Source organism: Leopardus geoffroyi, chromosome A1 (assembly GCF_018350155.1).
Source record: "Leopardus geoffroyi isolate Oge1 chromosome A1, O.geoffroyi_Oge1_pat1.0, whole genome shotgun sequence".
In the NCBI taxonomy this organism is placed as follows: domain Eukaryota; kingdom Metazoa; phylum Chordata; class Mammalia; order Carnivora; family Felidae; genus Leopardus; species Leopardus geoffroyi.
In genome coordinates, this window is record NC_059326.1 from 180,368,681 (window position 1) to 180,395,134 (window position 26,454).

General features: G+C 38.3%; 1 protein-coding gene and 1 long non-coding RNA gene across 10 annotated transcripts in view; one reads left to right on the top strand and one right to left on the bottom strand.

Moving 5' to 3' along the window:
• LOC123610942 overlaps positions 1–7,110 on the bottom strand; it is a 40,657-nt gene extending 33,547 nt beyond the window's left edge. For 6 of the 7 annotated variants that reach the window (XR_006718349.1, XR_006718358.1, XR_006718357.1 and 3 more), the window contains exons 1-2: positions 6,958–7,110; positions 5,091–5,193 (exon numbers count right to left, since the gene is read on the bottom strand). This is a non-coding gene — a long non-coding RNA (uncharacterized LOC123610942). Of the gene's footprint in view, positions 1–1,104; positions 1,152–5,090; positions 5,194–6,957 lie in introns of all 7 variants that reach the window. The other variant, XR_006718354.1, reaches the window with a different exon arrangement.
• Positions 7,111–7,300: 190 nt separating this feature from the next.
• Positions 7,301–23,900, top strand: PANK3 (pantothenate kinase 3). 3 transcript variants are annotated; one of them, XM_045502168.1, is made up of 7 exons: positions 7,301–7,641; positions 14,690–15,042; positions 17,279–17,532; positions 19,107–19,283; positions 19,936–20,059; positions 22,238–22,363; positions 23,594–23,900. In XM_045502168.1, exons 1-7 carry the CDS (start codon positions 7,614–7,616, stop codon positions 23,642–23,644), a joined length of 1,113 nt encoding a protein of 370 aa, XP_045358124.1. In that variant the 5' UTR covers positions 7,301–7,613; the 3' UTR covers positions 23,645–23,900. The 3 variants fall into 3 exon arrangements, with proteins under 3 accessions (XP_045358124.1, XP_045358131.1, XP_045358140.1); XM_045502175.1 differs by lacking the exon at positions 7,301–7,641 and adding an exon at positions 8,037–8,140; XM_045502184.1 differs by lacking the exon at positions 7,301–7,641 and adding an exon at positions 15,619–15,772 and having other exon boundaries at positions 14,930–15,042.
• Positions 23,901–26,454: the final 2,554 nt, after the last annotated feature.

Below are 26,454 nucleotides of genomic sequence, written 5' to 3' on the forward strand. Positions count from 1 at the left end.
AGGACTTGCTTAAGTAGTACAGCCAAGTCTGACCGACTTCAAAGTCCATGCTCTAGGCCTGTGAACTACTTGTTACTGGTCCAAGCCTAAGATAGTGACAAACTGGGCCAACATGTAAAACAGTGAAATGCCACCTTCATGGAGTATATCTTGCTAGGAAAAGAGTATCAACTGAACTAAAAACAGTGTGTCAGTCAGTGAGGCAATTGATGTACATTTTGCTGCAAGCTCCCTACCCCACTGGGAGCTAATCCCAGGCAGGGGTCAGCACTGCCCTGCGGGCCACAGTTTGAATGGCATCTAGTCTGGCCACCACATTACACTCTTCACTCTTCCTTATCCCTCATGCAGTGACTTCGTGTGAAGCACACGGTTTGTTCCTGACTCCTTTATCCTCCTATCTGTGGGCTTGTGCACAGGAAGGGTCTGATAATTTGTCTTGTAGATACAGAGAATAGTGAAAAGGTGGGTGGGGTTTTCTTAATCCTGCTTTTCAAAGTAAGTAAAAAAATAATTTTTTGTGGATTATTCCCAGTTTTGGAATGTTCATAAGGTTCTAAGTTCCTACAAGCTAGCTATTCTTGACGGGTAGTTGGTTAAACTCTGTCAGAGCCCTGATTTCCAAAGTACAACTATGCAAACTATTCTTATCATACACACTGGCCTCATAGCCTAAGGCAGTGACAGCCTTAAATATCCTATGATGAAGGGCCTGTCCTTATGTGCTTAGTGTCTTGTTTCATTGGTACAGAGCTTGCTAACCAGAGTCTGCCCCCATTCTCCATCAGTATGGGCTTTCTACCATGCTAATCTCACCAAATAACACCCCCTACACACACACACACACACACACACACACACAAACACACACACACACACACACACACACAAATACCCCATGCCAACATAGCATGCCAGTAAGGAAGGTTTTTACATTCATTCAAATAGTCAGTGAGAGCTTTCTATGGGCCAGTAACTGTGTTAAGAGTTGAGGATTAAAGACCAGAGTCCTTGCCTTCTAGGAGCTTTCTAAGCTGAATGAGGACATCAGACTAAATGTAACATAAATAGTCTCATGATGAATGCTATGAACAAAGTACTCACATTTTACAAGGTCAACAGACACCCTTAATGTAGTCAGCTTGAGCGCGCTAGTAAGAGAAGGGACATTTACACTGAGGCTCAAATATCAGCATGAATGCTTTGTTTCTCTAATAGTTCCCAGTAAGGCCACACTTTTGCTCCCATATGATAGGTACTATGTTAAGCACTTCAGATGCAGGAAGTCATTTCATCTTTACAAAGGCATGGGAGCCTTTTTAATCCTCATTTTATAGATGAGGAGACCAAGACATAAAGAAGTAAAATTACCACTCCAAAGTTGCACAACCAACCAAAGATCAAAATCTAATTCTGCCTAATTGTGATGCCTAGCTTTTACCATTAAACTCTACTCTAACCTGGTCAAAGCCTTGATAAATACAGTCTTACAGGTGTCCTAGGCCCAGGAAGAGGCCCAGCTGTAATTAGAGGTGCCCTTGATTAAACACAATGTTAGGAAGTACAGGATGGCTCCCAGGTCATACTCTCTTCAGTATTAACCCCATAAAGGACAATGATTCACTCCTGCTAAACTGCCTTCGTTGCCAATACTTACTGGTTCTTAGAAGTTTCTAGAAGGCTGAGAATTTCCAGGTTGCATTTGAAGGTCTTGGACCCAAACTCATCCAATTTATTTATTTGTGAGCCACTATTCTGGGTTAGCCCCCATGCTAAGCTTGGGGATACCAAAAAGAATAAGTCACGGTCCTAGCCTTGAAAGAGTTCATTTGGTAAGTAAAGGCATCATTATATTACTATGCAAAGAATGGCAAGGAGAAGCTTGTGCTGGGACCAGAAGTAGCATGAAGGAAAAGAAGTCTTTCCAGAGGAGGTGGGGATTTCTGGGCTGGGTTTTAAAGTATGAATAGGTGCTCAATTGGAACTCAAGAAGAGAGTCTTCCACATGCAAAAGGGGTGACAGCATCAGGCAGTACAATGTACTCCGTTTGCTAGAAGCAGCTTTTATCTTATCAAAGCATATATAATGAGGGTGCACAAATACAAGGGAAGCAGCTAAAGAAGTTTACACCAGCCAATCATAATGTGTCTTATATCTCAGGCTAAGGGGCTGGATTTCATCCTGAAGACAACACTGGGGGAGAGCCATGGTTCTAAGCCCTGGAAATGATACGGTCCAGTTCGCTTTTGAGAAAACTCACTCTGGCATCAGTAAGGAAGGTAGATGGAAAAAAGCCAGTCAAGAGGCAGGAAGAGCCTTTAAGAGTAGACATGGGAGATGTGGAGGCTGGTACTCAGATGAGAGTGGTGAGGTTGGATAGAAGTAACAGACATGAAGACAGCAGCGAGAGGACTTAGTGACTGGTCAGATGTGGGCTGGGAAGGGCAAGAAGAGTCCAGGATGACTCCCAGATTTCTGTGTTGGCAAATGGATGGATGCTGGCACCACCAGCTGAGACAGGGCCTTTAGGAAAGTGAGAAGGCAGGAGAAGAGGGGGAGGAGGATGATGAGATCATATCTGGACTTGTTAGGTTAAAGTGCCAGGAAGCAGGGCTCAATGGTCCGAATGGAGCTCCAGAGGATCTTCCCTGTCCCCACAAGGAATGTCCAAGGGAACTCATCCCTGGGCAGGGCACAGGTATGTGACACCCCAGCTGGGAGCCTCCATGACACAAACCACCAAGTGTTCAAACATGCTGACCACTATGACAAAACATGGACTGCATCCCCAATTTCAGGAGAGGAAGATCCTGGAGGACCAACAAGGCCAAGGCAGAACCCTTGACTTCCCACTTACTTATTCCCCATGCTCCTTGGCAAGTGACACTACCACACCCTAAAACCTGTCCTCTTACCTCCCTTTCCTTCCCCTAATCCACTTCGCTAGCTCTCTATCTCAAACAGCCCTATCACTCCTGATCCCTGTCCCGCTTTATCTTCATACCATTTATACTTTCTAAAATATTATGGTTAACCAATGAGACAAGAGTCTACTTGTTTACTATCTAGGTCCCCTTTGAAATGTAGACTCCAGGAGGGCAGGACTTTGTCCTGTTCTTAACCATACCCCCAAAACCTAGAATGTTAACTGGCACACTGTAGGAGCTCAGTAAGCAGTTGTTAAATGAAGTTCTCATCCCAGAACTTCTCTCCCTCTCTGCTGCCACCACACTGATTCAAGTTCTCACACACTTCCCAGAGTGTTCCCGGAGCCCCTTAGACATGTTGACTGCTTGCATGTGGGCCAGGAGGGCGAGGGAGGAGCCTTTCCATTTCCAAGTCACGGAACCTCTCCAATCCATCCATTCTCCACATTGTAGCCAGAGTGGCTTTCTAAAATCACAGATCATGTCAATCTCCCACTTGAAAATTTCCAGGGGTCCTCAAGGTCCAGCATGCTCACCTCTCCAACTGTACCTCCAATCACTTTACTCCACTTTACTCTTTACTGCCCATACTCTGCTCTGTTCCTCAAGCCAAACCTACCTCCAGTGCCAGTCACACCTCTGTTTTCCCCAGAAATCTGCAAGGATTCCAGTTCATACACTACCTCCTTGGAGAAGCCTTCCCTGACCATCCAAACTAAAATAGAGCCCTCCTTCTCTGCCCTCACACATCCACCTGATTATTGCCTTCACATCACTCACCACAGCCTATTCTTGTTCACTGATTTGTTAACTTGATTATTATTTCTCTCTTTTTCACTTCTCTCTTCTCCTAGCACGTATTCCAGTGCCTAGAACATAGTTAAATCTCAGTTAACATTTGCTGGATAAAATTGTGTTTCCACTATCATGATGGTGATGCTGGTGATGCTTATAGTAATGACGCCCTCCCACAGTGAGATGCTGGTTTGAATTTGTGGAGCCAAGGTCTGACTGGAGCATGTTCTTGACCATCTAATTAGAGATAGAATCCACTGTTACAAGCTTGGCCTGGGCTTTGAAGCCAAGGTGTATGTGTGTGTGTTTACTTTATGCCAGGAGACCTCATCAGCATCATTATGTACGATCTACCACCTATCTCCATTGACACACACTCAGCAAAAGCAAAATGAGGATGTGTCCATTCTCCTCTATTCCTCCGCAAGATAGGGTGAATTTATTGTGTGTGATAAGCTATAAATATTAAAACAGGAACACAGTCTCTTGGCCCCTTTAGATACTCTTCCCAACTCTCACACTCACCCTGCTGGGAGGGGTTTTTAGGACATGATAGAGAAGAGAGAAAATGCAGTTACGCAAACAGTACTGGAGGGAGGGATGGGGCTGATAGTCAATAGGGGATGCAGAAGAAAGTTTCTGGCCAAAAACCGAAGCAGGATAACCTGTCAGTTTCAATACCACTGGAAAAAAACTTAAAGGAAAATGCAGTTGAACACATCTCATAATGTTCCTGAAAAAGAGACATATTTTAGTGAACCTTAAAAATCAGAGACAGAAGAAACCTCAATTGTTTCATTTTAAAGATGGGTAATCTGAAACCTAGAGAGGAAACAGGACTTTCCCAGGACCACACTGAAATTCAGTGGCTGATCGGGGTGCTTGGGTGGCTCAGTTGGTTGAGCGTCCGACTTCGGCTCAGGTCATGATCTCACAGCCCGTGAGTTCGAGCCACACGTTGGGCTCTGTGCTGTTAGTTCAGAGCCTGGAGCTTGCATCAGATTCTATGCCTCCCTCTCTCTCTGCCTCTCCCCCACTCATGCTTTGTCTCTTTCTCTCTCAAAAAATGAATAATCGTTAAAAAATCAGATTCTATGTCTCCCTCTCTCTCTGCCCCTCCCCCACTAATGCTGTGTCTCTTTCTCTCTCAAAAAATGAATAAATGTTAAAAAAAATTTTTTTTAAAAAGAAGAAGAAATTCCATTGCTGAGCTGAGACTAGAATTCTCACTGTTCAAAGTTCAGTAGTTTTCTGGGACACAGCATCACCAGTGTAAGCCTAACTTAGCTAAATTGAACTAAGTCATCCACGTGTACACTCGTCTCTGTGGCCACAGAAACTAGCAAAAGCTTGTGTCCAAAACTCACCCAAATTCTTATGGCTTCTCATTTTAGCTCTCCTTCCTCTTGGTCCTTGGCCAGCCTATCACAAGACACACATATCACTTCCCTTCTGACTCCCAAGCTGATGCTGTCAAAAAAAAGCAGGAAATAACGGAAAGATATATGCTGGTAGAGAACAGGGTATGTACATTTTTACAAAACCAGCGGGTGAATCATATTAGATACTAAACACTCTTTGAAGCCATGTCTGATCAGAAATCATAATTCTCACCCAATAAAATTGTGGGCAAACAGGACCATTTAAGAATATCTACAGCTCCATATGGGATGGAATGACAAGAGGGAAAAAAGAGGAAAAGAAGGTTAAGTCTACCACTCATGGTTCAGAGATCAGGTCAGATATCGGGGAGCTCAGAAAAATGTTTCTATAAAAAATATAAATAAAATTATATTTCTAAACGACAAATGTGAAAACTGGGGTCAAAATAACAAAAAATAAGGAACCACAAAGTACCAATTAAACTTGGTCCAATCCCAAATAATTACTTTAGGCAAACAGTGTAGATAATCTTTCTTCGTGTTTACGATAAGGATAACAACAGCAATCATAGATGTAGTCATCGCTTACAGATCACTACCCATATGACAGGCAGTGAGTTAACTACTTTATATCCCTTCTTTCATCTAACCCTCATCTAATCCAACCCCAAGGAACATAGACATCATTATTTCCAATGAGACTCAGACAGATGAAGTAATTTGCCCAAATTTATTGCCAAGGTATAGGACCAAGATGTACATTCAAGTCTGCAGTTCTTAATCATTATATTTCAAAGGGTGGTTGTGAGGATACATTTAAATTAAATTAAATTAAATTAAATTATTTATTTATTCTTATTTGAGAGAGAGAAAAGGCACGAGGGGGGGGCGGGAGAGACAGAGAGAGAGAGACAGACAGAGAGAGAGAGAGAGAGAGAGAGAGAATCATAAGCAGGCTCCATAGCAAAGCGACACTAGGACCTGATTCCAGGACCCAGGGAACATGACCTGAGCCGAAATCAAGAGTGGGATACTCAACCAACTGAGCCACCCAGGCACCCCTAAATTAAAATTTTAAAAGTAAGCTCTCAGTACTTGCTCCCTGGCAGTTTGTGTCCCTTCCTGTCCATATTTACAATCCTTGTCTCATCCTCCATAAGAGAGGGGCAATAAAGCTCAATCATCCATTGCCAACTCTTAGACCATCTGTTGCCAAAGTCACTGAATTCCTGGTCAGCTTACTGGCAGACAGAGGTGGAGGGGAGGCCAGGAAAAGATGCTCAATGCCATCCCTTCCTGTTCCAGCTAGAAGACTCAGAAAATAGGGGGCATTGAGAAAGGGGTCTCTGGCTTTGCTGTGAGAACTGGAAAATCTAATTTTCTTCTCTGGAAATTTCCCCCTTTGGAAAGAGGAAGCTGGACTGCAGGGCCCCTGAAGGGACCACGGAACTGTGGCAAAGAGCACGTGTTTCCCAATTTATTTAACTCCTCAGGTCCCACCCCATCTTCAAAATGGTAGATAATAAAATAATTGTAGGCAGTTTACAAGGTTGCTCAATCGAACTAAATAATTCCACAAAAAGTGCTTAGCAGAGTGCCTAGGACATGGTACGCATTCCATAAATATTAATTATTATTTTTATTGCTATTATTAGTATTCCAACCCCATAACATTTGAGGTGTCTCTTAAGCCAGAGGGTCCCGTTGTGAATGACTTTAATTTACAAATGCATTCAACGGTCTGCCTAAAGAGCGGCTCTACAGCCCTGTGCTTAGTGCTTTCCACCGCCCAATGACCAGGTTTTCTACCTCCGGGGGAAGGCTGCGACTTACAGAACAGCCATGACAGTACCTGCTCAGACACAGTACCCTTCCCCTTCTTTTCCAGCCGCGGGGTGAAGCCTGAGCCCCAGACTTCCGGAGCCCGCCCAACTCAGCCACCATTGGTCGCCTCCTCGCTGGCGTGATTAAGGCCCCGCCCCTTCTCTCTGGGACCACGCTGAGGCGACCTTCGGAAGCGGAGGGGCCTCAGAGGAGGGACTGCGATGCAGCCTGGGCTTCGTAGTCCAACTGGAAAGCTGCAGCCAGAGACCGGGGCATCGCGACCCGGAGAACTACCATCCCCAGCAGCCGGCGGAGAGAGGAGGGGCTGGCGTCACGTGGGCGCTCGGCCTGGGCGGGCTATTTCTCAGTGCGGCGGCGGCGGCGGCGGCGGCTCGGGGGACCGGGGCCTTTTGTTTGGAGCGGCTGCGGGGGGGCCCCGGAGCGGCGAGGCCGGAGGCCTTCCCCAGCTCGCTCGGTCCCGGCACACCCTCGAGGGGGTGGGGAGGCCGCCCCCTGGGCCGGGCCTCGCCTTAGGCGCCGCCGCCCCGCCCCAGGCCCGCCCCGCCCGGCCTGAGGGGAGGAACCGGCCGGGCCTTCCCGCGCGGCCGAGACACCTCCGGAGTCGACTCCACTACTCCCCGTGCTCCGGACCCGAGGCTGCCTTTGGTTCCTTAGGCAGACGCCATGAAGATCAAGGATGCCAAGAAACCCTGTAAGATGGGGGCTTGGGCCCCCCGGGTTGGGAGAGCACTTTGGGCCCCGTGTAGAAGCGCCTTAGCGGAGCGGCGTTGTTCCCGGCCCGTCGGCCCTCGCAGGCGCCTGGCACGGGATGGGGGGGCGGAAGGACCATTTCAGCATCGGGGTCGAGGCTCCCTCTTCATTCCCCTGTGAGCGCGTGACGAACGCCTGCCGCCTCCTGGCCCTTTCCTCCCACTTCCTTCTCGAGATCTGGAAGGCACTTGGGGGAATTTTTGATTCGGGTTTTGCCAGACCAGACGGGAGCTATCAGTCCGCTCCCCCAGCTGGCTCTGAAGTCAGGTTGAAAATGGGTGTCACTTGCGCAGGGGCATTTACCGCCCCCCCCTTTTTTTTTTTTTTTACTGATTTCTGAGCTTCCAGCATGTGTCCTTGAAATCCTGGTGTGTTCCTGGGAGTTGTCACCACTGTTACAATTAAAGCCTTTTTAAAACATGCCTGTAACCTACCAGCGGGTAATTGCTTTGGCTTGTTTTTGTTTAGAATAACAGCTAGATCGTGTTTGCTTGGAAAAAGAGACATAAAAGGATGAAAATCATAGGTATTCCCGCCGCTCAGGGCTAACCACTATTAATATTTTGGTGAATACTCAGATTTTTCTACGCCAGTATATATGTACGAACTTTTTAATGAAACATTCTTTCCCATGTTTTAAACGAGCGTATCAACTTTCATTTGCTTCCTTTTATTTTTAGCCTTTTAAAAACCTTTACTCCTGTAAATAGCTTAATCATTCATTGTGATTTCATACTAAGTACATTCTCCCAGAGCAACTAGGAATGTGGGGATGCATGCTTATTTCTTAGAGTTGTGTTGATAGTTCACAGTTTTTAGTGTCTCAAGTGATAAAACGGAGCACTGACACCTTCCCTTCTGGCCCATCAGGGTTCTTGTTACCTCAAGGGAGAGGCAACTTACTGCAGCACTCTGAAAACTATGGATTGTTACTTAAACGTGAGATAATTCATTCTTAATGTTACTGGTGAGGAAATTGAATTTATTTAGCCCCAGAGTAACTTTTCCAAGGCTATGCCAACCAACTCTGCTAATGAGGCTCAGGGCCCTAAGTGAACTCCTAGTCCAATGTCCTTTTTTCTGCACCCATAGGGCATAGTTTAGTCTAAATACTTAAACACAAACCTTTCTGACGTGGTGATTTTATCTGCCTGCTGAAGAAAATGTGTATTTTATCGATGATTTCTTGTGATCTTTAAAGAGTACTTAGTCAAGGGGTCTATAGAATAGTGATGGGAAGGTTTAAATGACAGTTAATAGAGAACCAGTTTTAATTTTCTTTACATTTGCTGAATTAAACTAACCTTGAACAGATGCAGTAACGTCGAACACTTGGACATGTTCCTTTAACACATACATTTTCCCTGCTTGTCTTAGAAGTTCCATTTGGTAAAATGAGTTGAACTTTGACAAGCTCATATTCTAACTCTTAGGGTATTTTCTTTTTGCCATGATGCTGATGTGATTTGTTAGATTTGGGCACCCTTGTAATCAGGTATGAATGCTGCCTCTGTCAAAGGTGCTTCAGCAAAGATAATACGTAAAGGTTTATGAAATAAACTAAGTTGAGAAAGGAGCACCTGTTTTTTAGAAGTTGCTTATTACTGCTTAGGGGACAGTGCTGAAAGAGTCATGCTGAAACACTAGTCAGTTAATCGGATTTAGAAGTCTAAAGTGACATTTCCCGTTTCTTATATGTAAAAGGTGACTTTGCTGCTTCCTCAGTTCTTCACTGGGAAAGTAAAGAACATCTTGTTTTTGTGTGGGGGAAGTATTTCAATTATGAGCTATAAATATATAGAACTAGAAAGTATCATTTCTGACGTTTTAAACCACTCTGATTAGGGAAAGATGTATTTGTGTTGTTTTTGAGTACTTGTATAGGGTTTTTTTTTTATAATTATAAACTAAGTGAGCACTTGCTATGTGTAAGGCACTCTTTACATGCATTGCAGCATTAAACAAGTGGCTTTAGCTTCACACTCTTACATTCACCTAAGGGTTAGAAAACATTGCTTTTAGATACAACACTAATATATTACAGGGTTAGAAACCAAATGCATGTATTTAACCAGAAAGTGAGAAAAAGAATCCGTTTCGTCCTCTAGTTGTATAAGGTTAGTGTTAATTCAACTCCAAGGGAAGGATGAAGTCAAACATGAACCTCATGACAAATTTTTCTAGTGAAAATTTTTCTAGTTTTCTATGAAAACCTGTAAAATGGCAATGTTTGCTTGCTTTGCCTTATGTTTTTCACACTGCTTAAGTATTAGATGTTAAAAAGCCAATCACGGGTTCCTCTCTACCTGGACTGACCTGGACTGATCTCTTAAGATATATTCAGTCTTTGTTTTGCTTACCTTTGTGACATGAAGCCTGATTAACAAGGGGACAGTAAAAGATAAATTTTTTTTATTTGATGAGATAAAGGTTTTTGAATCTCTGCTTTGCTAACCCAACCTGAAGCTTTTGTCAAGATCAGAGAGAAGTATATGGCATATATGTGTAGTTTGGCCTGTTTGTAAATTGAATCATTGTTTAACAATTCTCACTTCCAGTAGATAATAAGGTACAATTTAATATGATAGTTTCTAACATTCCATTAGATGTACCTAATTTACTAAAGGAAAAAAAAAATCTTATGTGATGCTTTTCTAAGGAATTGTGACACTGAAGGTGTGAAGGTGATTATTTTCTTAGTCTATTTTGAAACACCAGCATTTTTATTTGGAGTGATTATTGGGAAGAGCAAAATGTCTTTTTTATCCAAGAAGTTGAAGCATACTTGGAGTTTACCAGTGCACATTCCCATTTTAGAATTTTGTTTCTTAAAATAATCTAATGTCTTGAACATTTTCATCATTTGGTTTCTCTTTCTGCTAAAGAATAATTAAATCCTAATTTGGCATAGGATCCCTTTGGGCTGAAATCTGCATGGGGCCAATAGCAATTAAATGGTTTGATAATGCTTCTCCCCCACCCCTTTACAATGCCTAGCAAGACACCAAAGTCACATAACACAACTTACTAGAAATTAACAGTTTGCCCTGTGGCTAGATGTCTCCTGCTGTTTAATCATTTCAAAAGGTGACTGGACATGCAGGTTTCTTCATTCATGATCCACCCTGGTAAGGAAGATAATTCTTGGTAGCACTTTATGCTTATGGTAGTCCTGGATATTTTTGTTACTTACAGGGAACTAATGGCAGCTCTTTTAGGCTTGGCTGAGAAATAGACTAGGAACTATTATTTTTTTGAAGTCCAAGTAAATCACAGGAGATTCTAGGAAAGTCTGGGGAAGGCAATGCATATTTGCCATCATCAAAGTACGTATTTGTATTTATGGAGTGTGTGCTTTGTTTTTTAAATGTGTGTTTTGGTTCATTTTCTTTTTTTACCTTGGCAGTGGAGAGTTTAATTCTCAAAGAATAAAAAAATATTTAGCTTATATGCAGTAAGTAGGCTGCTCATGCACTGGTGACCTACTTTTAACCTATCCCTTGGCTAAAAGCAACAAAGCTATAGGTATAGATACTTGCCTGACTTTTTAGAAAACTGATATTTTTATTACCTCATAAGCTATTAGTGGACCTGTGGTTGTACTTAATAACCTTATATTTGCTTCATGCTTTCATTGCAAATAAAGTTTGAGCTCCATGATCCTTTCCCCTCCTATTTTGGTCAGTGAGAAAATGTTTTGTTTTGTTTTTTTTTTATGTACTGAACAATGTAAAGATCGGTTATTTGACCACTTACTAAATGATAGGAGTGGGTCATAATTAAGGATTTGTGTTTTCTGTGGTGCACGCCTGGCTGGATCAGTTGTTAGAGCATGCAGTTCTTGATCTCTGGGTTGTGAGTTCCAACCCCATGTTAGGTGTAGAGATTACTTAAAAAATAAAATCTTTAAAAAAAAAGAAGAAGAAGAAGAAGAACTTGTGTTTTCTGTGTTCTTATTGCCTTCTCCATACTTTTTGAATGTGATCCTCCCCACCTGCCCACATAAGGAAATGAATTCCAGAATTCTGCTGAGTTGAAAGGCTCACTAATACCAAAGGTGGCTGTTACCAGGTTTTGTTTTTTTTTTTTTTTTTGTCAGTGGCAAGGCTGAGTTCTCTTTCAGTATCTACCTTCCTGATTTTAAGAAGAGAATTACCATAAGTGAGATTTACTAAGAAATAGAGGGAACATGTTATGTTCTAGATTGCACATGATGATGAGTGAGAAACTCATCATTTACAATCTAGTTACCCTTCCTTTGAGAACAGACATCTCCTAGGCTAGATGTGAGATGAATCTTGAGCTTTTTGCATTCATAATTTTAAAAGCCTACCTCTAGGCAATAACCCTTAAAGAAATTACATAGTTCTTCCAACTTAATCTGAGGTATTTGGAAGAACCTTCTGTTTCTTTAGTGTACAAAAGTGGTTACACAAAGATTTAAAATTGAATGGTAGGTGTGCCTGGAAAGCTCAGTTAGCTAAGCTTCTGACTTTTGACCTCAGCTCAGGTCTTGATCTCCCTGGGCTCCGTGCTGGGCTTGAAGCCTACTTAAAAAGATAAAATTGAATGGTAGTACTCTGTTTCATAAATTTGTTGTTGTTGATGGTTGTTAGGTCATACATATTTTATATTCTTCAGCAATTAATGTAATTTAAAAGAAATAAGGGATTTGGTATACTGTAATAATAAAACAGCTTTGTTTACAAATGTTTTTTACTTTCTGTGTGGAGTTTTCCTTTTCAGATAGGACAAGTTTGGTTGTTTCATGCAAATAGATCAAGAAAAGCCTTTTAAAAGAAGAAGAAGTGAAAGGTTTTTGTTTTTCGTTATCATTTTAATGATAATTACACCTAAACAGTCATTTTCTGTCTCTGAGAAAGAACTGGTTAACACTTTCTTGCACCCAATCCTGTTTCATTCACAAACAGGATTTAATTCTGTGAGCCTTTCTGTTGCCTATTCCACAGTTCCGTGTTTTGGAATTGGCCACTGCCCTTTGGGGTCAAAAACCTTAGTGCTAACCACACAGGTTTAGAAAAGTAGAAAGTTTCTTCCTCCCCAGTATTTTTATCTGTAAACTTCAAATATCTTCCTAGGCAGTAAGTAAGGTTCTTTTAAAAATTATGGTTTCATGTAAGAATTAAAAGTTCTTCACATAAGTGTTAATTGTTTTTTTTTTTTTTTCTTTCAAGAATGGCAGTGTTCACTTATTTATAAGCCTGGGAGTAGGCAGGGACTTCTGACTAAAAATAAAAATAAAATGAACTTTGAACTTGGTAATGTTTCAGCGTTATAGTTTGCGTGGAAGTAACATTTTTATTTGTATATTTTGACACCTGACAAAGGCATAGAAAGAAAAACTATAAACTTAAACAATTTTTAAAGTATTTTGAACTTTGGAAAATAAAAGTTTTTAGCTCAATAAAACTCACCTTGTAGAAACTTTTCTATCCCAAAATATACTTTACATAGCAGCAATGATTTGCACACCCACCCCCATGAAATCTAGAATCAAGCATCAATCAAATCAATCATTTTGGTTATATAATCTCAGAAGCATTCCTATGTCTTATCTAATATCCATTGAAAAGTGTCCTAACTGCATATCTGTTCAACAGTTTGGGAAAATTCTGAAGGCATCTCTGATTTATTGGATCAGTAAAGCTACTCTGTATTGTTTTCTTTTAAGACAAACAGTTGCTGTGAATATCCCCTTTGTAACTGTTAGTATTGCTACTTCCTAGTAGGGATTGAAAAATTGAGAAACTTTAGCCTGTTTCTTTTACTACATCTTAGTTATTTATAAAAACATAGGCATAAAAGCATAATGCCTCTTTGGGGTCTTACTGCCACCCAGATTATGGTCTTAACATCATTTTACAATTTTTTTTAAAGAAGTTTCTATTTTAAGATTGTCTTTAATGTAGACCTATATCTGCAACTTAGGTTTCCAATACAAAAACAGGCTAGAAAGAAAGAAAAGGAAAGAAAGAAAAGTGAGCTCTTTCTCCAGAAAAAGATAAGAATTAAACTTCCTCATATTTAATATTAATTTCAGTAAATGTAAAATTCTGTAATGGAGAAATATATAGAATCCTATCTTGCTGAATTGTATGTTCCTGGTTTCTAATAGTCACACATAACAAAAACGCTAATATTTAAGAAACAGAATTTTAGAGGGAACTAGTCGTCTTTGACAACTTATACATAAAAACCTGTTACATATTTTATTCTGAGGCATTTTGTAATGTATGTATTTAAGTATTAAATTATTTTGAGTATCATCTTGTTTAAGAGATGAATAGAGATGAATACAGAGAATAGAAACAGACCTTAAAGAAACTTGGATTCAGAGAAGTTAATGGCTTTTCTAAAGTCATATAGTCCAGTTAGTGAAAGAGCACCAAGTCCCAACTTATCTACCCAAATGATAGAACTGGCTGCCCACATATGCCCCAGGTAGACTTATCTTCAATATTATTAACAGCTAATTTTATTAACCAGATGTACCAAAGAAACCTAATGCTTAATGAGAAAGAATAAGATTTCTTTTTAAGGAGGTACTTTTACCTTGGGTTACTTGAAGTAATTATAGGCCAATTTTACTATGTTAAAATGTTACTAGAAACATTATCAAGTCCTAGGTGGTGACCTATTTATTAAAACAGAATTGTTCCAAATTTTTCCTGATCCCCTGCGGCATATGGTAAGTATTTAATAAATGAAAAGGAATGCCTACCTGACCAGGAATTAAAAGGCCCTGGACCAGCTCTAAGCATCCTATGTTACAGAGTTTTAGAAAATATACAAAGTAATGCTTCAAATGGAAAAAGTTGAGTTGCACATAGAAGACGCATCTTACCCCAAAAATATTACTGACTGCATGATTCAGAGTAAGCGAAATTTGTGGCTAATTAACTAGTTTCTAACTAATTTGTGTTTCTAAAACCAATGTAGGTAAAGTTATTACTTTTTTTAATCCACAGCTTTCCCATGGTTTGGCATGGACATTGGGGGGACTCTAGTAAAGCTCTCCTATTTTGAACCTATTGATATCACAGCAGAGGAAGAACAAGAAGAGGTTGAGAGCTTAAAAAGTATCCGGAAATATTTGACTTCTAATGTAGCATATGGATCCACTGGTATTCGGGATGTACACCTTGAACTGAAGGATTTAACACTTTTTGGCCGAAGAGGGAACTTGCACTTTATCAGATTTCCAACCCATGACCTGCCTACTTTTATCCAAATGGGAAGAGATAAAAACTTCTCAACATTACACACGGTGCTATGTGCTACAGGAGGTGGTGCTTACAAGTTTGAAGAAGATTTCCGCACAGTAGGTATCTGTTACTTAAAGCCAAACATTGATACCCATTCTCTTTAATTTTTAAAACATGAGTCTAGGTTTCCTTCCATCTTACATGTTTCTTAGATTAGTTGCCCCTGCTTGGATACAGAGGAAGTTTATATTCATGACAAGCTTTTCATCTGGGACACGGTTTTGGCGGTGGGGGGTGGGGTGGGAGGGGGTAGAGGGAGACAGTCTCAAGCAGGCTCCACTCTCAACGTAGAGCCCAACATGGGGCTCCATCTCATAACCTTGAGACCATGACCTGAGCCAAAATCAAGAGTAAGACATTTAACCAACTGAGCAACCTAGGCACCCTTCTTTTCGGGCACTTAAACACCTTTATAGACTGAGTAAAAAATCACCCAGATTTGGCCTTATTGTACATAATGTTTGGTAAAACCTGCTAGGTTGAGGGACTGTTACAAAGCTACAATGAGAAGAAATTTCAGTGAATTTGGTAGTGTACGAAGCCAGATATAAGTGGGGTTTGAATTATTTTCACTATTACTGTCCTGTGTTTGCATTGCTCTTTGTTATTACTCATATAGCCCTCTCTCCTAGGGCCATCCCCCTCCCCCAAAGAAAAACAGCTGAAGCCAGTGTCTTTTGACTAGTAGACATCTGAATGAAAGTCCCTATTACCTCCTTTTCCTGATTTTATCTGTCAACATTACCATGGTCTTGTCTCAAAGAGTGCCATTTGGAAATGGCAAATGTAAGCATTGATTTATGTGCTAGTGGGGGTTTGCCAAGCTTCTAGTTCTTTCCATTAAAGATTAGAAAGTTGGCATTTGGGGCTACTGAAATTTGTTTTCTGTGAAAATATGCAAGTGGACTGTTTAATTTCTTAAATTTATATAAGAAAAATCTTAATAGAACATAAGTGATCACTTACATGGCTCATATAACATAAGCCCCTTAAACTTTGGGATAGTTTAAAAGTCTAAATCTTATTAATTCTTTTATTTTGATGGATAATACTGATTTGTTTCCAATTTATTGAATAATTTGAACATAAATTTCATAAATTTGAGACCAGTTTGCTTGGACATGAGATATTTGGTGTTTAATATTCTTACCAAAAGCAGTGTCCTTGATGCCAGCTTTCATTTCACCTGGCCACTATCAATATTTTCTAGTGATGAAGTTCTGTAATAACTTTTCTGTTGATGCTCCATCATTTATTAAGCTAATAATTGAGCATGTAGTATATGTCAGGTATTATGCTAGACACGGCTCAGCTAGAAATAAGACACAGTCTTAGCCCCGAAAGAATGTAGTAGTCTAGACCACACAAATGATTTAAAAGTAAAAGTACCGTGTCTGATAATTAATGCTATTGCTGTGAAAAACAGTGCCACGGGAACACCAGAGTGGTGTGGTACCTAACAAGTTCTGGATAACGAAAGCTTCCCAGAGGAAGTGATCTCTAAGCTGAGATTTTATTACAAATACTTTATAACATTCTTTACTAACCTGAAGTGAGTTTAATAATTTCAAACTAGTACTCAAAGTATAATATAGAGACAGGAAATGAAGTTATTTATATATTGGTAGATTTCTCTAGTAGGATCACATAAAAGAGGCATAATGAAATAGTTAGATACTGGCACTTAGATATACATTCACCATAAATTCTAAAGCCACAAATGCTAACAGATTGATATGGAAGTCCAGTATTTCCTCAGTTTATATAATGGTTGCATTCCTAGCAAATTTAGTATATATATATTAAAACCATATAAAGAATACTTTATGTTTACATAGGCATGGATAATTATAAACAAATTTTCCTACTGCTACCTACAAAAATGTCAGAACAGTGAAAGATAGAGCAGGAATGGGATATTTCTTTGTTTTGCACAACTGCCCCACTCATTGGAGTTGTGCCCCACTCATTTGCACAACTGCCCCACTCATCTGACATCACAAGTCCCTGCCTATTAAATGTTAGTTTGGTTCTTTTCTCCTCTCTATCTTTGTGAAAACTGAAAATTCCCACAAATACCTCCAGAGGTAATACAACCATCACCGAGAATCATAGGACTAAGATGTTGACACAAAACAAGCGGAAATGTATAGATGATTTTGAAGTTTTATAAAGTATGTGAAAATTATACAGTGCATTTGAGTCAAATATTTTTAATACTGTCCCTTGTTCACTTTGTACAACTTTTTGGGTGTTTTTGTGTGTTTTTGTTTTTGTTTTTTTTTTTTACAGATTGGAAACCTCCACCTGCACAAACTGGATGAACTTGACTGCCTTGTAAAGGGCTTGCTGTATATAGATTCTGTCAGTTTCAATGGACAAGCAGAGTGCTATTATTTTGCTAATGCCTCAGAACCTGAGCGATGCCAAAAGATGCCTTTTAACTTGGATGATCCCTATCCACTGCTGATAGTGAACATTGGTTCAGGAGTCAGTATTTTAGCAGTCCATTCCAAAGACAACTATAAACGAGTAACTGGGACAAGGTAGTAACCTTTTTGTTCTTATTGCAGCATTCATGTTGTTTTATACACAGAAGTTGTGAACTCATATTAATGCCAGCCTTTAACGTGTATTTATGCAATAGAAAAAAAAGGTAGATGTGTAAGTAGAAGTTAAAGTGTTACAGATAATTTTGTTTCATAAGGTATGTGTGTAAAGACTCAAACTGAAATCATTATTTATATTTGCTTAGCAACAGTTGGCACTAAACTTTCCACAATTGTAAGAGGGAATTTTTATCTGGAATGATTCCAGGGACTTTTTTATTTTCCAAAGCATTCTTCTCTCCTTTCACTATTTTATAGATATATTTAAGCCTAATGCTTGACAATGCTTGACACTGGTTAGCTTGCATGCTGATTGGATTAGATTCATATTTAAGTGTTGTGTTAGACAACATTATGATAATTCTTATAGGATGAATTGAACATAAGCTCTTTATGGAATAACATTAATGTTCCAAATATCCCAGTGTTTTCTATAATGCCTGAAGTATTGTGAAATGAAATTTTTAAATTGTCCTTATGATTCTGATATATACTTTATCAGCTTTTAAGGAGGGTAGAGACTCCTTTTTATTTGAGGAAGAAAGATTTTGGGGTTTATGAAAAATACTCATTTCCATTTTAAAGTAGTGCTCTTACTAAAGTGATACTTAATATTTTTGTTCGTTTTAATTAAACTGCCCCCCTCATGGAGCTCAGACTCACAACTCTGAGGGTCACATGTTCTACTGACTGAGCCAGCCAGGCGCCCCTAAGTGATCCTTAAATTAGTATTTTATATCTATGGTGGCTAAAAATCTACCTCTATTGTGATGCTCTATGCCAGAGAATTACAGGGAAGTATTACCTACTGCAGTCAATTCTAAAAGAAATTAAGTCTGGTTAACTAAATTCCAGCAGTGACCAGGAATAGAGTCTGTTAGAAATTGAGGTGAAACTGAGGAACAAAGGTTTTGATTTTAGGGGTTAGAGAGACATTTCATTTTATCAGCATATCCAAAAGAATAACAGAACCAAGTAAATTTCTGGCATTAACATATTGACCAGACTGACAAAAATTTTCTCACCATATTCATTTCTGGGTCACATTAAATGCTTATGTATCACAGTGAATTGATTTCAGCCTTGTCAGACCAAGTAAATAGACCTTTCACTAAATCATTTCCTGGAAACCATTTAGAGTTACAAATTTTCTCCTTTTAATTCATATAGTAATTTTTAACATTTAAACTGTTTTTTCACACACATAAAAGCATTTATTTTTTGGCAATTACAAAGTGTAAGGAATTGGTAAAGATAATAGAAGATATAAAATATCTCTTCCATCCTCATGATGCTTCCACCAAGTGATTATCTTTCCCTTTGGTTTATTTCATCTGACAAATTTGGTTTTGCTAGGCATTTTTCTTACCTTCATTATGTTGATATTTCAGCACTTGGCATTAGCAATATGTTCTTTCTTTGTGTTTGTTGAATATATGAATACTCTTATTTTTACTCTGGAAGAAGAATACAGTGTATAAATGTAACTTACCCAGTTTTATTTTCTTTAGCCTTGGAGGAGGTACCTTTCTGGGTTTATGCTGTCTGTTGACTGGCTGTGAAAGTTTTGAAGAGGCTCTTGAAATGGCATCCAAAGGTGACAGCACCCAAGCCGACAAGCTGGTCCGTGATATTTATGGAGGAGATTATGAAAGATTTCGTCTGCCAGGTTGGGCTGTAGCATCTAGGTAACTTTAATATTTATGTTGTAATGAAAGTTGCCTATTTAGTTTTTAGAAAGCAATATATTAGGAAGTTGTAAGGAGGCTTACTTACTCTTAACCCAGTTTAGGTTCCAAGTTTTGAACATTCATGTAGTTTAAAAATTAGATACACATTAAGAAGTCTCCCAGGTATATACCCTATAGGAAACCATTTTTATTCTTGTGCATCCTTTCAGTTTTTCTTGATGCAAATGTAAATACATATCCTTATCCTCCCCTTACTTAGAAGGTAACTTTCAAAAGGTAATATTTGTATACTACCATACAGCATACTGTATATACTCTTCAGTAGGCAAGATATCCTAGTCTATCTGCTGGCCTCCCACCCTACCTTCATTTCTCTCTCTTTCTCACCTTCTTTTCTCCCCCTTCCCTTTTCCTCTCCCTCTCCCCCCCCCCCCCTTATTAACAGCTTCTTGGTATTTTATTGTGTGGGTTTATCAAAGTTTGTTGGATGTTTTGGTGGTTTCCAGTATTTTGCTGTGTATAGTTCAATGGGTCAGTCAGTAACCTTGTTAACATGCATTATTTTGTACATACCACATTTATCTGTAAGATAAATTCCCAAAAATGTTGATTATCAGCAGAACTGATTTTGTCTTTCATTTCTTTGCAGTTTTGGGAATATGATTTATAAGGAGAAGCGAGAATCTGTTAGTAAAGAAGATCTAGCAAGAGCAACTTTAGTTACTATCACCAATAACATTGGGTCTGTGGCACGAATGTGTGCTGTTAATGAGGTAAAAAAAATTAACTATATGGAAAATGTGGATTGAAATTTTATTTATGTACAGCAGGGCTTCTTTATCTTCCTTAAGGAGGTCTCTAGGATTGAGGTTACTCATCTCTCTTAAATCCCAAGGCTCATTAGCTAAATGTCATGTGTACCCACTTATTGTTATTTGTAAAGAAAATAGCAGATTGGGGCGCCTGGGTGGCGCAGTCGGTTGGGCGCCGACTTCAGCTCAGGTCACGATCTCACGGTCCGTGAGTTCGAGCCCCGCGTCGGGCTCTGGGCTGATGGCTCAGAGCCTGGAGCCTGCTTCGGATTCTGTGTCTCCCTCTCTCTCTGCCCCTCCCCCGTTCATGCTCTGTCTCTCTCTGTCTGAAAAATAAATAAAAAAAAAAATGTTTAAAAAAAAGAAAAGAAAATAGCAGATAATTCAAATTGGAAGGAGGACAAATAGATATTTATATTTCAAATTTATCTAGAAGCTTTTCCAGAAATATACCACCTAAGTCTCTTGAAGATAGAAAATTCTTTTTTCAAACATAGGACATTTTTGACTACTGAAAGAGGGTTTGGTTTTGTTTTTTGGATTTTTTTGGTTTTTGTTTTTTTTTTTTGCTGTTAATGTTGCATTTGATTAGCAAAGTGCTTGGAAGTTTTCTTATTGCCTTTGGCTTCTTTACAGTGCTGCCTTGTTGCATATGGATCAAGCAGCATTGTACAGGGCTATGAAGGCATTGAGACTTGTTCTTCACATGCAATTTGAATGATACATACTTAGGAAAAGCATAGATTTACCTCGTAGATTTGCCTCACTGTTGGGTTATTTTCATATGAAGGAGAGTAAATACACAGTTCTGCCTTCATGTAATAGATGTATTTGCCCATTTAATTTTTGTAAATATCAAATACTTTAAATGAATTGGAAATTTTGCTTTTTGAGGGAATCCTTCATTTGTTCATTCATTTATTCATTGTGGAGTACCTTGTACCAGGTATTTTTCTAGGCACTAGGGATATATTAGTGAAAAAAACAAAGACCACTGACTTTGTGGAGCTTCCATCTAGTCTAGTGATTGAGTAAATTTTTTAGTATATGTTAGGTAATAAATGCTACTTTTTACAAAAAGAAAACCAAACAAGATAAAGAGAATGGCAGAAGACAGATTGCTGAGTAGTTTGCTTGTTAAAGGAAGGCTTTATTGAAAATGTGACCCTTGGATAAATATTTAGAGGAGGTAAGATAATCATGCATATTATTCTGTGTTAAAATCCAGAGTTCTAAGTGTCTCAATAACCGTTTAGTAAGTTGGTGGAAAGAGCCACTAACAGGTGTTTTAACCCAGGTTTGGGGAATATTTCACTTTTGGGGACAGACAATATTCTGGGACCTTTTTTCTTAGCCCTGTAGATCTATCTAGATTTTCACTGGCCACTTAATAGTAATTAAGGCCATAGCTTACACTATCCAAACTCAGTGTGCAAAAATGTATACTCAGAAGTCAATATATTGTGAGAATAGAAAACATTTTGGAGATTGAAACACTAGTTCCTCCATCTAAGATTTCCTTCAAGGTATCTAGGGAACTAAATTAGTGAGTTGCATCTTAGCAGAGAGTAACTTGATGGGTTAGGCAGGGCCGGAGATGCTGGAAGCCTCAAGTTTACAGTGTTTTAATTCTAAACACATTTAAAATACTCTTCCTTGGTTTCTCTCCTTTAATCTCAATAATATTTCTCCAAATTACTTTCTTAATAGGTTATTTATTGGCCATTTTCAAAAACAAGTCTCATCTAAAATCATTTACTAGGGTCTTTCGAGAACTTTTCTTTTTTAAAATAGACTATATTTTTTAGACAAGTTTTAACTTCACAACAAAATTGAGTGGAAAATACAGAGTTCCCACATATACTCTTGAACCCCACTATCACCCAAAGTCCATAGTTTACATTTTGGCTTACTCTTGGTATATATTCTATGGATTGTGACAAATGTGTAGTGATATATCCTGAACTAAATTTTAAATATTCAGGATTATGGAGATATATGTACCAGGAATTCAATAGACACTAAAAAAAGGTAGTGGCTAATTATATTTTTAAGTGGAGATTTTCTAAACCCTACTGTATTATAAAATGTACTTGATAGCTCTTATTTCAGGTCATTTTATTTGTTCTTTTCTTTTAGAAAATAAACAGAGTTGTCTTTGTCGGAAACTTTTTACGTGTCAATACTCTCTCAATGAAACTTTTGGCATATGCACTGGATTATTGGTCAAAAGGTCAACTGAAAGCATTGTTTCTAGAACATGAGGTATGATAGGAAAATGATGTTTTGTGAATTTTAATAGTATGCTTTTTTTATATGCAAGTTTTATATATTGCTTCTTGCTGTGTACTTAGAAGTATAAAACTGCGATTTACTAAATAGTATATTGAGTCCCACACTTCAGTTTGAATTGGGGAGATAGGGGTTACTATAACCCTCATAAAGGTTACATGGCCCATTAATGCAGGCACCCCATTAAGATGGAGTTTCCCACTTCTTCTGACCAAGAGAGAGCAGTATTAGATCTTATAAACTCCTTAAATATTGGGATTGCTTGTGTACTTAGTGGATTTGTTTTGTTAAATTGTTTTCTTTTGTTTTTTTTCTCCCTTGAAATAACAAATATTAAATGTGAATAACACAAAAATATATAATTTAGCAGTGAAAATTTTTAAAATTCTTAATCCTCCCATCACAACTTCACCCCCACCTCCAAAGGTGACCACTGTTAAAATTTTGGAGTTTATTCAAGATTTTTTTCCTATTCTTTCACTACATCCATTTATTCTGATCTGAAAATATCAGTTCATGTAATATTTTGGGTTAAGTAAATTATTTTGAATTATTTTGTTTCTGGTCAAGTGGACATATTAATAATTTTAATAACACATATTCAGAGTTTTCCCTTATAAGTGTCTGTTTCATTGTCCCTGCTCTCACCCTGTAGTTGAGAATGGTGTCCTGCTGTGCAGGCTCCGCATGTCATGCTGTATGCTGTGAGGGTGACACATGAACAAAAGGAATTGCGTTTGAGGAAAAGGGGCAAGAGGGGTACAGAGTTGCAGCAATAACCTGAGAAGCTTTTTAATGTCTAAGAGCAATACTTTAAAAATAGGTATTTCAGGGGTACCTGGGTGGCTCAGTTGGTTAAGCATCTGCCTCTTGATTATGGCTCAGATCATGATCTCACCGTCATGAGATCAAGCCCCAGTCGTCATGAGATCAAGCCCCAGTCGTCATGAGATCAAGCCCCAGTCAGGGGCGTGAAGCCTGCTTAAAATTCTCTGTCTCAGTTCTTTCCCCATGCGCGCTCGCTCTCGCTCTCTCTCAAAAGCACATATTTCATATTTTCAGATATTAACTGATAACACAAATTGGTAGATTTCCAAATAGATGTTCTTAAATAGATTATAATAAATATCTGTTCCTAACAATGAATATTGTATGCTAATTTAAAAGCTAGACTGCATTAATAATTGTTTTTAAATTCTACAGGGATACTTTGGAGCAGTTGGTGCACTTCTTGGGCTGCCAAATTTCAGCTAAAAAGCATCCGGTTTCTCTCTGCTAATAAATGTCATCCAAGAGGAACTGAAAACCAGAGGCATCATTACTGGGAACCAAAGGATAACAGAGTAGCACTACTGCTGTTGATTTTTAAATGTCAGAATGGTAAGCTGCTGAAAGTTGCCATATTAAAAGAGAGCTTGGTAACATGTGAAGTATTTCTAATTGAAATGCTTTCCCTTCTGTATATAACCAGTGTTAAATCCTTAAATGCAATACAGCCTCTGATTCTTGAGCTTCCTCTGAGAAGATTTTCTATTTATTTTATGTAGCCAACATTGCAGTACTGTATGCTCAAACACAAATCTTAAAGTCTCAGAAATGTTTAGCTCCTGAAAATAATTGAATCTGAATAAGTGTGTTCTATGTGTTTTGGTTACTAGTAAGTGGACAGTAACATACTCTGTATCAAACTTATTGAAATGGCTATCAAAGATGATCATTTTTATGTAATTTTAGAAATGTTAAGGCAATATTAATTTTTCATTATTGTAGTTTTGTCAGCATTTCCCCCGGCCAAAAAAGCACGTTTATGTGATCTTTTCCCAGACATACAAGCTTTTTTAAATGGTATAATTTAATTAGAATACTATTGTTAAATATTAGCCTGAATTTTAAAATGAATCCTAGAAAATGCACATAATTGGTGATATTGCACTTCCTGTATTTTTTAAGTTAATCATTATATTTAAAAATGTTTCATATTTTTTAATTGGAGGCTCAATTACTTATTTGAAAGTCCATTTAATGAAGTCCCAGGACTCTTCTAGTAGAATATGTTTTGCGTGCATTGATAGAAGTCTGTGATCTTTCTGTACCACATTTATCTTGGGCCCAAACTGAGTCATTTCTGTTTAATTAGGTCTGACCATCAAAACTACAGACTTTAATCTATTATGAACAGCAGCCAAATCATATTCTAAACAGATGTGATGGAAATCTGAAATATGAATGGTTTTGAAACTGTAGGAGTCTGAGGCAGTATTACAGAATTCTAAAAAGATCAGTGTTTTACCATTTTGGTAATAGAGGCATTATAGTTTCAAAATTTGTAAGTCCTTTTGCCTTGGAATTTGTTCTCTATTTTGAAGTCATTTTTTATAATGTTACAAATCTTTTCAGATTTTTACTTTGGCAGCAACATTTTGGAGGTCCTGTAGTTCAGCGAATACTCAAGACCATTACTTAATGGTTTACAAAGTAGACTTGGAGAAAATATTCACCTCCTTAAATTACCAGTAAATCTGGATGTACTTGGAAGAGTTTAAAAATTGTGTATATTACAGGAAGAAAGAAGTATTAGTATGTTTTTATAGAACATAATTTTGCTTCATAAAGAACAATTTGCAGTAGAGGTGCTGGACATTTCTCCTTCTAGTTTTCAAATTTTGTGCTCAAATATTTAAAATTCAGTTTTATTTATCTAAAGACATGAACATATGAACAATAGGAGTGAATACTTAGAGGAAAAAGCATGCAAGGTAATGTTTTGGAATTTAGAATATTTGGAACTTGGCATTCATGTTCGGTCAGTAAGCCACTCTGAAACCCGACAGTGACTAAACATCTGTGACTTTACTGTTTCCATTGTTGTGGTTAGATCTTTCTGTCACTACAAAAAGCTACATGTTCAGTTTATTTTAAAATTTTGTGATTTGGACATTTGTACAAAAAGTTTTTATTTTTAAATGATAATTTCACATTGTATCTTGTGGCAAACTACGTTACCAGCTGTAGATTTAGGACTGTTTAAGAAAGAAATGGAGGGGTGCCTTGCTGGCTTAGTCGGTTGAGTGTCTGACTCTTGGTTTCAGCTCAGGTCATGTTCTCACAGTTTGTGATTTTGAACCCTGTGTCAGGTTATGCACTGCTAGCATAGAGCCTGTTTGGGATTTTCTCTCTGCCTCTCCACCACTCACATTCTCTCTCTCTCTCTCTCTCGAAATAAATAAAAACTTAAAAAAGAAAGAAAAGAAAATGGAATTGTCAGGGTCCATGTAAGTTAATTTGATCAATGCTCTGGTTAATCTTCTCAGATTATGTGAGATTATGAGATACTTCTCAAAGTATGTGGTTCATACTTTGTGTCCTTTGAAACTAAAATTTCCTATTAAAATGCATATAAAGTGAACAACCCTTTCAGCACTGTTACTCTTGGCCATTCTCATGTATAGTCAAGAATTACTTGAGTAATAAGAATGAACACAGAGTTGTGATCAAGACTGCCAAGATTATGTTTTTTTAAACATAATCTCATGAAATTCTTGGTAAGCATACAGTGGTAAATAGGTTTGGTTCTAAACCCAAACAGCATAATGCCTCAGAGCTCTATTTCTATTAGGCTATACTGTTTAAGAACATAAAGTGTGAGCAGTATGTAATTTTATATTTTCTAGCAGGCATATTTAAAAAGTAAAAAGAAACAGGTGAAAATCATTTTGATTATATATTTCTTCTTGACCCAGTATATCTGGTATGTTACTATTTCAACGTATAATCAATATAAAATGTTATTTAGGAGATACTGTACCTTTTCTTTTTTTTTTTTTTTTTTTTACTTTGCCTTCAAAACCAGTGTGTATTTACACTTAATAGCACATGTCAGTTTAGGCTAACCACATTCCAGGTTCTCAGTAGCCACATTTGAGTAGTAGCTACTGTACTAGACAGTTCAGTTCCAGAACCAGCTCTTAAAAATGACCACTATCAAGTATCCATGAAAATTTTGTGGATAAGGGCTTTTAAAAGAATACTTGAGAAGGGGATATGGGAAATGTTATTTTTTATGG

Excerpts from the sequence above, each read along its gene's own strand:
- PANK3 (XM_045502168.1), top strand. The coding sequence starts at position 7,614 with ATGAAGATCAAGGATGCCAAGAAACCCT. Across the intron at positions 17,533-19,106 it reads AAACGAGTAACTGGGACAAG|CCTTGGAGGAGGTACCTTTC; the intron begins GTAGTAACCTTT and ends TATTTTCTTTAG. Across the intron at positions 19,284-19,935 it reads GGTTGGGCTGTAGCATCTAG|TTTTGGGAATATGATTTATA; the intron begins GTAACTTTAATA and ends ATTTCTTTGCAG.